We start from the raw sequence: 12,570 nt of genomic DNA, 5'->3' as shown, positions 1-12,570 counted from the left end.
AGTAAGGCTGGAGCAGCCAGTGCACTGATGATCCACCACAGCAACGTGAAGGTTTTCAAACATAACACACAACATCCTTAATGCAACTTTAGATATCTGAAAGTCTTTGCAAATTTATTTTTCCTGGCTGGTGAAAGACTGTGGAGGACAGAAAGTAAGGAACATCCAGAGGACTATTTTTTTTTCCCTTCAAGTGGCAATTCAAATGAAAAACATAGCATTTTGAAATATTGGAAACTGTGTTTAGATAAATTGGATCATCTTAATAGAAACAAAATAGTCCATTCCTAGTAAATGAAAGGCTTAACTTTATTTGAACAGTTTATTTTTTCCTCTCATTTCTCATTTTCTAACTATGATTATGAAACTGGTGGGGGGGGAGGGGAGAATCATCCCAGGCTGACCCAAAATAAGTCTCTCACCTACTGCAAGGCTAAAGAGAAGTGAGAGGAGTCCTGCAGCTCAGCTCGTGACTTGGGCCTTTCAAAAGATGTGAGCAGCCAAAAAGGAGGGAGATGAGCATGAATTTAAGTAATATCACACTCTTTAAGGCCTTGGGGTTTTTTCTCAGCAATGGGAGCAGAAGAACACAGAGCTGGACAGAAGGACTGTGATAACCTATTTCCAAACAAGCCCAGTTGCTCAGAGGAAAAAAACTCTGTAGAAGGTCACTGTGATATACACAGGACAAATGTTCTGCAGCCCAGAAAGCAAACAAACCAACCCTACTTCAAAGAAATGACAGTGAGCCAAGCAAGTGGAAAGAGCAGCAAAAGAAATACGAGGGGTGATTTTAATCACATTTCCCTGCTGCATTTTTCGTTGCTGAAGGGCTTTCACCAACTCTAGCTGTGATGCTCAGACACAGATCAAGGAGGGATAAATTCTGTGGCCACAGCTCTCCAGCAATCAATGCCACCAGCACTGCTCTGCTCATGGTTACACAGGGTGACAACCAGCTCAGAGGAGGCGAATCCATTTGCCTGGGTCTGCCTGGTCTTGTTTCAGTTGAATAACTAACACACACACACACACACACACACACACACACACACACAAAATAGAGCAGAATGGACATTTCTATGGCAGCAACTACCGTGAGAAGGTGAAAATGAGGGAGGAGTGTTGAAGGCCGCCAGTCCTCAGCATGAAGTTGAAAAGTCAACAACTCTGTCAAAAATTATATTCTGTATTTTATTCAGCTCTGGAAGAGAGACTGCAGTACTTCTGAAAAGCAGGGTGCAACTGATAGCAGTCTCCAAGTATTTTATTAGACTACAACAATTGTGCTCTTTTGCACATGAATATTTATGAAAAAAAAGGCAGAAAAAATAATGACACAATTTTCCAAATATATAAACTTTGGTGGAATTTATATCCTTTCTCAGGGCACTTTCTGGAAATATTCCAGCCTCTCACAGAGCACTACTTAAGGAGTACTTAATGTCCTCTGAAAAACAAAGCCTGTGTTCAAGCAATTTTTTATATCAGGGACATTGCAGAGAATTTTATTAGCAGAAATATTTGAGCAAAGAATAAAAATAAACACAAATGTCAGAGAAGACAAATCCGTAATTTATTTATTTATTGCTATAAATAATGAAGCTGAAAAGATACTTTCAAGATGAAGAGTCATTTGAGTCACAAGCATTATCAACAAAAGTTTGACCACTCTGTACAGTTCAGGTTTCTAACAGTGACAACTTGCTATGACTTGCTCAAAACTGAATCCAGAGCACAAATTCTTTACAGCCATAATCCCCAGAGTAGCACTGATGACCAAAAAAAATCATATCACAATCTGGTCATAAATTATCCACAAATGAAAAACAAACAAGCAAACAAAAACCCCAATAAACAAAACAAAACCCAAACAAATTAAAAACTGACTAGAAAAATGGCAAGCAAACAAGAAGAAAAAAAATTACACTGAATGATTGCATTTTTCTAATTGGTTTCTAGTGTAATTTTCAGAGTTCTTTCAATAATAAGGCTGATTAGCTTTCCTGAAGTATGTGCTTTTTTAAATTAGTGTCACCTGTGCCCAAAAGCCAGAGGAAGATTTTCTCATATAACAAAGCTTTAAATGAATGACAATTTAGGACACAGAAGAGTCACCATTTCTTATAAAAATAAGTCCCACATGAAAACTAGTAATTATCTAGCTACAGAACAGAAAATTTATGTGCTTACCAGTTATTTTTTTTCCAACCTGACAAGCAGGATGCAGATAAAGACAAGACCTCTGGAGCTGTACAAATCTCAAACGATCTCTTTCTCGCTACCTAAAGGTAACTCCTGCGGCTCAGGAAAAAAGAAAAGTTTTCTACACACTGTATGTGAGATTTACTATACCCAAAGCCAATTCTCCCAGCCAATAATTCCTTATTGCTAACAGAGAAGACTTGGAACACCTGTGTTAACACAATCCATCCATTTCTTCAAAGAAAATGAGGAAAAGTGACAAGAAGAAGCCAGGCTGACCAGACAAGAAACAAAAATGTAATTACAAGGCTAAAAGAAAAAAGGAAAAAGAAAAGGGGAAATAGGAAATTCTTGCTAACTCAGACAAACTATCAGCTCATCCCTACACGTGGAACATGGTGCACTCTCGGCCTGCAGACCACCATGCTCTCTGTACTTTTCCATGCTGGGAACCAATTTTGAAACCTTGTACCAATTTAGAGAGAGCAGTGTGAGAGAAGCATGAGCCTTGCAGGGCGCTGGGAAGGTAGCAACAGGCAGGGGTGAAGTCAGTGTGCTGGGGATGAGGACATGAAGGGGGAAAGGACTTAGAGAAACAGCAGCACGACTGCGCAAGACCTGGGTAAGACCTTGCTTTGAAGACTTTGTACACCTCTGGTGACCCCTGCTCAAGAAAGATTAATTTAAATCAGGAAACACACAGTTCAAACCTATCGGGAGGCAGTCACCTCCTCTTTCATGCAGCATGATGGGAAGTGTTTATTTCTATGCAGATTTTGTGTATATCAATGGAAGAAAAACCAAGGGGGGACAACAGAGTTTTTTCAGCAAGGGTAGTAAAACATTTTCAGAGTTTGTCCAGAGATTGGTGACTGCCCCATCCCTGGGAACAGTCAAGGTCAAGCTGAATGGGGCTTTGAGCCACCCCACCTACTTGAAAATGTTCTCCTTATACCAGGAGGTTTTGAGTAGATGGCCTTTTAAGGTCCTTTACAACCCCAACCGTTGTGTGATTCTATTGTTTTCTTTTTCTTCATAAATATCTCTGAAGATACACCTCAAAGAAAGGGGAAAGGAAGTTAATATCCAAAGAAGGTCTTAAGTTAAAACATTGGGTCAGGGTAAACTGCTGGAGGAGGGGCCGAAAGACCTCTAAACACTCCAGGAGTGAATGTCTCAAGCCATCCTCCCATGCAGGACGCTGCACTGCACCCAGGACTCAAACAGGGACAGAAGACAGCAGTCCCACGGGCAGAAAATGCACCCAGGTGTACTCAAGCTGGCAGCCTCCGCCTCGCTGCCGAGGAGAGCCGTGAGACGATTTCCACCGCGTGGCCGAGGAGAGGGATTCCTCTGGGATCCCTGCGATCCACCACAGGAGTGGAACGTGTCAATGCCCCAAGCACAGGATCAGAGTCTCAGACCTGGGGTCTGCGCGGCTCCCACAGCCCAGGATTAAACCCATCTACCAGAACTAAAACAAGGACGGGGACTTCCCCTGATCCTTTCAGACACGCACACAAACGCCCATCTCAGCTCTGCCCTGTTTTCCTTTAGGTCAAGGGTGTCCTGTCCTAAAAGCCATGTCAGGCAGTGCCCCGGGTTTGCGGAATCACGATCTCGGATCCCACATGTCGGAAATCGGTTCCGTTTGGAGCAGCAGCGCACGGGAAGGCACCGGGCACTGCCAGCGCTGCTTTCCACAACAAGCGGCAGCGGCAAACACGGCTCCCCCTCCATCCGAGGGGGGACCCAAGCCGCACCTTCGGTTCGCAGCTCTTGGGACACAAAAAACAGCTCCGCCGCTCCGGCGGGGTGAGGGGGACGCCCCGCGGCAGCACCGAGGGCTCCGGAGGGGCCGTCCCAGGACGCTCCCCGGCCGTGCAGAGGGGCGGCCCCCCAGGCCCCTTCCACCCCTGGGCGGCCCGGGGAGGAGCCGAGCAGGGCCGGCGCTCGCCGTCCCTCCCGGCGGGAGCGCAGCGCAGCCCAGCGACCGCCCGCAGCCGCACCGGCAACTTTGCCCGGCTCCGGAGCCGGCGGGGAGCGCTCCGAGGGCTGCGGGGGGACAAGGGCAGGGGGCTGGCTCAGGGAGCCGGGCCGGGACTACGGGGCGGAGACGCTGCGAGGCGGGGAGCGGAGCCGGGAGCGCGGAGCAGCGCGGGGAGCCGGGCAGGGGCGCGCCGGGGGGCGCGGAACGGGGAGCGCGGAACGGAGCGGCGCAGAGCCCGCCCGGGCTGCGGAGGAGCGGCGGGCGGGGGGAGCCGGGCAGGGCAGCATCCCGCTCCCGGCGGGGCAGCGGGCGGGGGTCGGGTGCCTGCCGGCCCCCCGGAACCGAGGGGGGCGGTCCGGGGGCTGAGCCTCCCCGCAGCCCCGGGGCGGGGGCGAGGCGGCGGCGGCCCCATGGGCGGCGGCGGGGGCGGCTCTGCGCGGGGCTCGCCCGCCGCGGCTGATGCCGCTGTCGCCCGCCCGCGGGGCGCTTGATGCGGGCGGCGGGGCCGGGGGAGGAGGCGGCGGCGGCGGCGGGGGGCTCCCGGCCATGTGTCGGCCGGGGGTGCGCGGGGTCCTGGGCCGGGCGTGCCTGCTGCTGCTGCCGCCCTGCGCCCTGGTGCTGGCGGCGGTGCCCGGCTCCGCGTCCCATCCGCAGCCCTGCCAGATCCTGCGGCGCATCGGGCACACGGTGCGGGTGGGGGCCACCCACCTGCAGCCCCGGGCCGCCCCCGCCGCCGCCGCCTGGCCCGGGGAGGCGTCGGGCGGGCGCCCCGAGGGGCCGCGGGGCCGGCGGGCGGGGGGCGGCGGGGCACAGCGGCGGGCGCCCCCCTCGCCGCGGGACGCGCTGCTGCTGGCCGTGGCCAACCTGAACGGCGTGCCCGGGCTGCTGCCCTACAACCTGTCCCTGGAGGTGGTGATGGCCATCGAGGCGGGGCTGGGCGACCTGCCCCTCTTCCCCTTCTCTTCAGCCAGCGCCTCCTGGAGCAACGACCCCGTCTCCTTCCTGCAGAGTCTCTGCCACACCGTGGTGGTGCAGGGGGTCTCAGCCATCCTCGCCTTCCCGCAGAGCCGTGGGGAGATGCTGGAGCTGGACTTCATCTCGGCGGCGCTGCGCATCCCGGTGGTCAGCATCGTGCTGGGCGAGTTCCCCCGGCGGAGCCTGGTAAGGCGCCGGGGACACGGGGAGAAAGCGGGGGCAGGAGAAGGGGACGGGCGTCGGGGCCGGGCAGGGGTCTCGGCAGGAGGATTCTGACCGAGGGAGAAGCGCTCGGACCGCGGGGCCGCCGGCATCGCTCTTCGGTCCCTCCCTCCTTTCGCACCCCGCTCCGCGTTAGCCCCGGGGAGGCCGGGGAGAAGCGTCCTCTCCCTGGAAAGGCAGGCAAGAGCTCGGTGGCACAAGCGAAGTTGCTAGCCCGAAGCCACACACTGCGATTAGTTGCAGAGCCGAGAGCAGAAGAGGGGTCCGGGACATGCTTTGCATATCAAGAAAAGGTTGTTACGGGGGAAAGAAAAAAAAAAAGGCAAACCGAAAAAACCCCGAACGGCTTTCAGAGTGTTTGTTTTGGGTCTTAATGCTGTGGTCTGTGTACGGGCACTGCAGGTTGGGCACCAGGTGACACTTCTCAGGGAAGTTGTTCAGTGTAACTTGACTTTGCATCGAGCTGAGCTGAAGTGCCAGGAATTTCTGTAGTTCAGTTTCACCTCTAGTTCATGCGTTGGTACTAGATCAGATTTTTGCCAATTCGAGCTGCCTAACTAAAGTAGTGGAAACTGCAGCCCATCCTGTTTGCTTGACTTTGTAGCACAAATAGTATAAATGGAATTCTTTGTGTTTGACAAAACTCAGGCACAAGCAGAAGTAGCATCAGGAGCTAAACTTTCTGTCGTACAAAGACATGTAACTTAGTGTCACACACTCTGGAGGAAGGTGATAGATACAGTATTTTGGAACTGCATTTGATGTCAGGAATCATTTTCAGGTAAAAGAGCTGGAAGAAAATGCTCTATTCTGTAAAGCCTGTGCAAGGGAAGTCATAAGTAAAATGGTACAGCTGCCTTTTAAGTACAGGATAAATAGCTGTTTGATGTAAAAAGAGGTAGCTCAACTTTGCTTTCAAAATATAATTAGAAAACACAAGTGAATTTGCTTTGCAAAAACAAATACAGACCACAGTCTGGATCTAATTTCTATGGGTTTGGGGGTTTTTTCAGCTTTTGTGTGTTTGAATTGTGACAGAAAAGGTAGAAAAAGTCGGCCTTAGGTAGTTCCTAGTCTGTAACTGAAGATGTGACTGCTGTATCTGGTCTGCATCAGAATGGTTGGAGTCAGAAGGGACCTTAAAGAGAATCTCATTCCACCCCCTTCCACACCTTCTACCAGACCAGGCTGCTCCGAGCCTCATCCAGCATGGCCTTGAGCATCTCCAGGGATGGGGCAGCCACAGCCTCTCTGGGCATCCTGTGCCAGGGCTTCATCACCCTCACAGTCAAGGATTTCCTCCCAGTATCCCATCCAGCCCTGCCCTCTGGTATTTTGGAGCTTCTGCCCCTCCTCCTGCCACTCTGTGTCCTTGTCAAAATCCCCTTTAATTCAGCTAGGCTTCTCTACCTCAGCAAAACCCACATAACTCAGATCTCTCTAGGTTTAAGTAGAAACTCGGGCGTAATAATCAGTGCTGCTGAATTCTGCTGTTGATGGTGCCAGTAGCATCCAAGTTTGCTGTTGCATCTACCAGCCTTGCAGCTGCAGGCACAACGGTGCTGGAGGCAACAGCCAAAGCTCCCTGAGGGCCAAATCCTGAGCGCAGGATTTGCTCTGGCTGTTAGCATTATTTTATCTTCCATCTCAGAGAAGGTCTAAGTTCACCCAAAGCTGCCTGAGTTCACAGGATGTGTTCAACACATGCAGCACAGGGTTAGATTTCATTGCTGCTTTCCACAGATTTCAAAGCTCCTGCCTTACTTTCAGATTGTTCTCAGTGTGGAGCCCAAAGGATCAGTCTGTCCAAATCAAGGCTTTGTTCTTAAGCAGACTTTAACTGGCATCGTCTTCAGTGACAGTGAAACCAATGCCTGGCACTGCACCTGTGCTGCATGGACTCCGTTTTTCTTTTAGGCTGAGTTTTAAAAAATTACTTATTCAAGGATCTATGGCTTTAAAAAGACAACTCAGACTTGCTCAAAGGCCAGTAGGCACTTGAATACAAGTGTGCTGGTCTATCATGGTTGTCTTGGAAGGGCTGACATCTTTCTGAACACTGTTTTTTTAATATTTTCACTTATTACATACCATTCTTAGGCTAATGCTGGAGGCAGTGCTACAGCAGCCTTGCCCTGTATACTTCTAGAGTTACAGGATTTCCAAGAGCATTTTGGACCCTGAAGTCCCTGGCGTTGTTGGCAGTTTCTGTGGCAGGCAGGGGTTTTGTGTTGCTTACAGTCCCACGCCAGCACTGACATGAGATAAACACGCCCCAGACCTGTCACCTTCCTGTCTCTGTAGAGCTGGAGCTGCAGATTGGCCTCTTCTACTGATGGGCCATCTTGGAGGAGGCAGTTGTACATGGCATCGTTGTGGACAGGGCAGATTTTACTGATAGGCCCAACATGCAGATGTCCAGAGAAGAAAAGAAGACTGATTTCTAACCCTACTTCTGACTTGGCATCCCTGGGATCACTCCTCCTGCTGATGCTTGGACAGAGCATCTTCCCTCCCACAAAATCACTACAGCATGCCCTTAGGAGTGCCTGCAGATATCTTCCTTCCACAAAGGCACAGGAGCAGACCCAAAACTTGTTTTGCCCTTGGAGGGCATTTTGTACTTGTGTTCATGTGAAGACCATGGCAAACATAACAAACCCAGTATTCACTAGATGCTGTGTCATACCGCTTCTCCTTAATATTGAAATCCTTTATTAGGGTGATCTTAAGGTAGTAATGTCTAGCAAAGTCTCATTTTCCACACTACAACAGGACAGGAGCATACACATGCAATGTCTTGTACTGCTGCTGAATGTTAATGTCATTATTTCATGCAGAAGTTTATAACAGGCAAGTGTTCACTGTAATTGAAAAGCATGTTGATCTTGGAGCAAATCTCCTCTAACATGGAAAAAAGCAATAGAATAAAAGGGAAGGTAAAGATCCAGAAATTAAATACATTTCAACAATACTGCCTCTTGTCTCTGTGGTATTTGATGACAGTAATGTTTCAGATGTGTAACATCAGAGGAAATACACAGCACCACAGATGGGCAGCTACAGTCACGTAAGATACCTAGACAGTGTTTTCAAAAGTTCTGTCGTTGCTCAAACATATTTAAAAATCAATTTCCCATTAAATTCTACCACCCTGAGGATAAAAAAAGAGAGCAAAGTTTTTCCCCATGCCATGAACGATCACAAGACAACAGGCATCACAAGGTGTGGTACTACACTCCTTCTCCCACAAAGCAACAGCATATTCTAAAGGTTCAGGAGTGTGTTGGTTTCAAGGGAGGCTACACAGAGTAAAATGTGACACACTTTTTTCATTTTATATCTGTGATTTTAATTGTTAATGTACACTAACAATATATCCAAGTGCTTTTGTGACCTGAAAAAATGCTGTTTACTTTTCCGACTTTACTGTCATTTCAGTAAATTTTCACACTCAGTGAGCAAAAGTAACAATTTAACACTGTCATTCAGCAAGGGAAAAAAAATAGCACTGGATTTCTTCACTACTAACACAAATGCAAATTGCAGTGAAACTTTGACAGCTCATTATTTTGGAGAAGGCATCTTCACAAGCACTGATGCCACTGAGGCAAGGCTTGTCACCTTATGTATGTTTGTATCAAGAGAAGCACTTTATCTTTTTTTTCCAAGATTGCCAATGTCATTAATAATTTTCCCATGGATGGAACAGGGAAAAGATCCAGAGAACATGAAGCATAAATAAATTCAGTGATATTGCTTCTAGTAGTACAGCTCAGAGCTGAGTCTGGGAAGAACAGCCCATAATATCCATTTTGTTGGTGATAGTATCAGAAACACAGGGGAGGTCATGTTTGCAGCAGTGTTCTCTGAATTCAAAGGAGTATTTTTAGTGGGTTTCAGATAAATCAGGACCTCTGATGTCTGTTAACATGAAAAGGAATCTTCTCAGAGTAACTAAACTGAATAAAGTAATTGCAGATCATCAGTCCCTGCCAGTCTGTGCTTTACCTAGTTTCTTAAAGGAACTGAAACTGCAGTGCTACTGATTACTGCTATGACTTCAGAAGGGGCCAAAAGAATAAATAAACCAAATCAAAGTTCCAGATTAAACTGAATTTTCCAGTAAAAAGCAAGCTCAGCCTCAGAACAGATGCTGTCAAAAGAAACTGCCTATAATATTTAATTTTTTGTTTTTAAAAGAATTAAGTGGGGTTTTTTAACAGCTTCCTTATTTATAGATATATCAGACCAGCCTGGATGAGGAATTGCAGGTCTTTTTGGAAACAGACAGGAGTACCACTGTGAATACAGTGTCCTCAGAAGTCATACTGACTGCAAGACACAGACTATGCATTGCAGTGAGGGCAAGCAGAAATTACAGCAAAGGGACAGAGATGTGGGAAAGCTTCTGCCCAACTAAATGCCCAGAGCCACTTTTTTCTTTCCTTCTCAGAGACAGAATTTCATTTTTGCAGAAAAGTGGGTTTGATTTTGGAGAAAGTTTTAATAATTCCATTTTCAAGGGAGAGAATGCAACACACACATTTGGCTGCAGGCTCTGGTCATTCAGACTGCCACAGCTAATCTGTCTTAGTCCAGATATTGGGAGCTTGTGCTAGTTTCTGTGTAGATGAAGAATATGTGTTCAGTCTTTCTCTGTGGCCAGCGACCCTCCTGACCCGACACTGAGTAAATAGTGTGTGGCACTTGCCTTTTGTGTACTTCAGGAGGGTTTATGAGAGGAGTCTTGAGAGGAATCGAGGACAGAAATTCAGAGGATGTGCAAACAAATGCCCAGTTGCTTCTCTTTCAGCCAGAGACCCCCGTGATATTTCCTCTATCAAAAATCTTTGCATGGAACAAAGAAAGGGAGAAAAAACCCAAAGTAGTCTCTTTATTGGAGTTAAAGAGTTTAAGGAAGATCCAGTTAATCAAACCTGTAGAAAAAATCCCTTTTCAGAGTGCTGGGAAGTGGTGAGAATGTTTAACTTCAGTTCTCCTCAGGTTTCTTAATTTTAAAGCCCTTGGCGACAGAAAGAGCCAGAAGTCTGCTGGGATAGCGCTCATTCAGAGCTGGCCAGTAACAAGATTTTATCATTCCTTGTCTCATGCTGATTCTTTGATGCAGAAAAGCTGAGTTAACATCAAATTCAGTGCCATACATGATGTTTATTTTGGGTTTGGCTCTTTTTTTCTATTCTGGGTGTTCACAAAACAATGTCTTCCTTGCTGCTAGGTCTTTCATAACACACTGCACAAACTCCTGTCAGTGATGAGTGACTAAATTGTGACAGCGTTAAATCATTGATTGTTACTTTGCTGAAGGACAGGCATTATCAGAAGAAACATCAAAGAATACTTGGCTTAATCCACTAAGTAAAAATTATAATTTTGCCTAGAATAGACAAATTTAAAGACAACCTGTTGTCAGATTCTATATGAGTACATAAATTACTGTACTGAACAGATTGTTAACAAAGAAAAGTAAGTTGGAGTATTTAATATAATTTCCCTCAAGTATTCGTTCATGAAAGCCAGTGAAAGTAGAGCTCCAGAAACTAGAAATCAATAAAAGATCTTGTGATGTGTTATTAAATTTATTTATTGTGATTAAATTCACACACTACCTTAAAAAGTTCTCCTTTAGGGTATATTTAATAAATTGTTTACTATTTAAACCCATGAAATATTGAAAATACATAATTTTAGGACTTAAGACTGTGCTGGATCTAGTTACAGTTTTAAGTCCTCAAATAAAGTGTTTATATTGTGTTGTATTATTTTCCTCTCTGGATTCCCAATCAACTTTTAAATGTGAAAGAAAACCAGGCATAACACATTGGGAATTTATGTATTTATTGTAATCAGCAGAAAACTAGAAAAAGCAGTTTCCTTTAAAAAAACCTAAATTTACCTTCCAGCAAAGACTCAGACTATAAAGGCATGTTTCTGGAGCCTTTCACTGAAGGGCTTTTAAAGAGTGGAAGGGTTGTCTTCTCAATTTGATGAAATGAGAGTGCGTCAGATCTCACTCCAATGCACTCTGTGCACTGCAGAGTTTGTTCTGAAGAGTTGAAAGCACCCAGAAAAAAGAGGAGGAAGAAAACAAGAAGAGGAAGCAAGAAAACTGGAAACGTCACATGTCAGTGACGCAGGGGAAGAGAAGGAGAAAATAAGCTGAACTGAGAAGAGAAAGAAGAGGTGCCCTTCCCTATGTCTTTATATTTTGTGGTTCTAGCAGCAAAAAACAAGGGAACTGAATTTTGTAGGAAAGCACTGGACAAAAAGCTGGAATCACCAAGCACAGAGAAGAATGGCTTGCCCAAATCAGAGTTGAATTCACAGGGCTGGCTTGATCCCTGGCTAAGAATAGTTACTTCCAGTGAGTAATGCTTGCCCAAAAAAGCATTCCCCACCCCCCCCAAAATGCATTGTCTCTCTTGCAGATTTCTCAGGAAACTGATTAAGCCGGCATCTAGGATGCAGTGATGGGAACAGGAATTAATGCCAAATGTAGATAATGGTTTATTGCTGTTGCCAGAGGGATGTCTTGCAAAAGGTGTGAGGCCTTGGTGTATTTGGGTGTGATTAACGGAAGCCTTTTTGCAAATTTCATGCTGAGAGTTATGATTAGAGTCCCTCATGATGGTCTGGGACCCAGGGTCAGACCAGTTAGGATTTCAGAGCACCAGGTTACTGGGATGCATGCAGCATCATACCAGTAGGTACCCAGCAGGGATTTCCTAATAAATGGGAGCAGGTTCAGGCACAGGGACTTAAGGATTGGAGCTCTGGACATTAGTGACTGTACTTTACTTCTGCTCTGGCCCTGAAAGACTCCACATTTTTCCCAAAACCCTGTCAGTCAGCCAAATTGGTGGTTCTTACCACCACAGGGAAAGGATGTGCAGATGGTGGAAGTAGCAGGAGAACTGGGAGAAGGATTTAAGCTTGAGTAGGCAGCGCTGATGGATGATTCATTTATTAAGGGAGTCACACTCGAGCAAAGCTGCTTGTTCAAGGGGCTCCTCATCAGTGTGACTCAGAAGTTCACAGCCTGGCCCCAAGTGCTTCACAGCTGTCACAGCAAGCTGATAACACTGCTCTTGGTAATATTCTTCATGAAGAACTGTGACAGACATACCGCAGCCATTGCAACGTTGCATGCTGCACTT

The 12,570-nt window shown here is 46.9% G+C and overlaps 1 protein-coding gene across 1 annotated transcript in view; it reads left to right on the top strand.

The window, feature by feature from the left end:
- Nucleotides 1-3,993: 3,993 nt before the first annotated feature.
- GRIN3A (glutamate ionotropic receptor NMDA type subunit 3A) overlaps nucleotides 3,994-12,570 on the top strand; it is a 67,314-nt gene continuing 58,737 nt past the window's right edge. The window contains exon 1 of the mRNA XM_005494600.4: nucleotides 3,994-5,356. Coding sequence (XP_005494657.2) covers nucleotides 4,655-5,356 — 702 coding nt within the window. The 5' untranslated portion in view covers nucleotides 3,994-4,654. The remainder of the gene's footprint in view (nucleotides 5,357-12,570) is intronic.

Source organism: Zonotrichia albicollis, chromosome Z (genome assembly GCF_047830755.1).
Source record: "Zonotrichia albicollis isolate bZonAlb1 chromosome Z, bZonAlb1.hap1, whole genome shotgun sequence".
In the NCBI taxonomy this organism is placed as follows: Eukaryota; Metazoa; Chordata; class Aves; order Passeriformes; family Passerellidae; genus Zonotrichia; species Zonotrichia albicollis.
The sequence above is the reverse complement of the archived record's forward strand: the minus strand, read 5'-3'. Positions and strand labels throughout refer to the sequence as shown.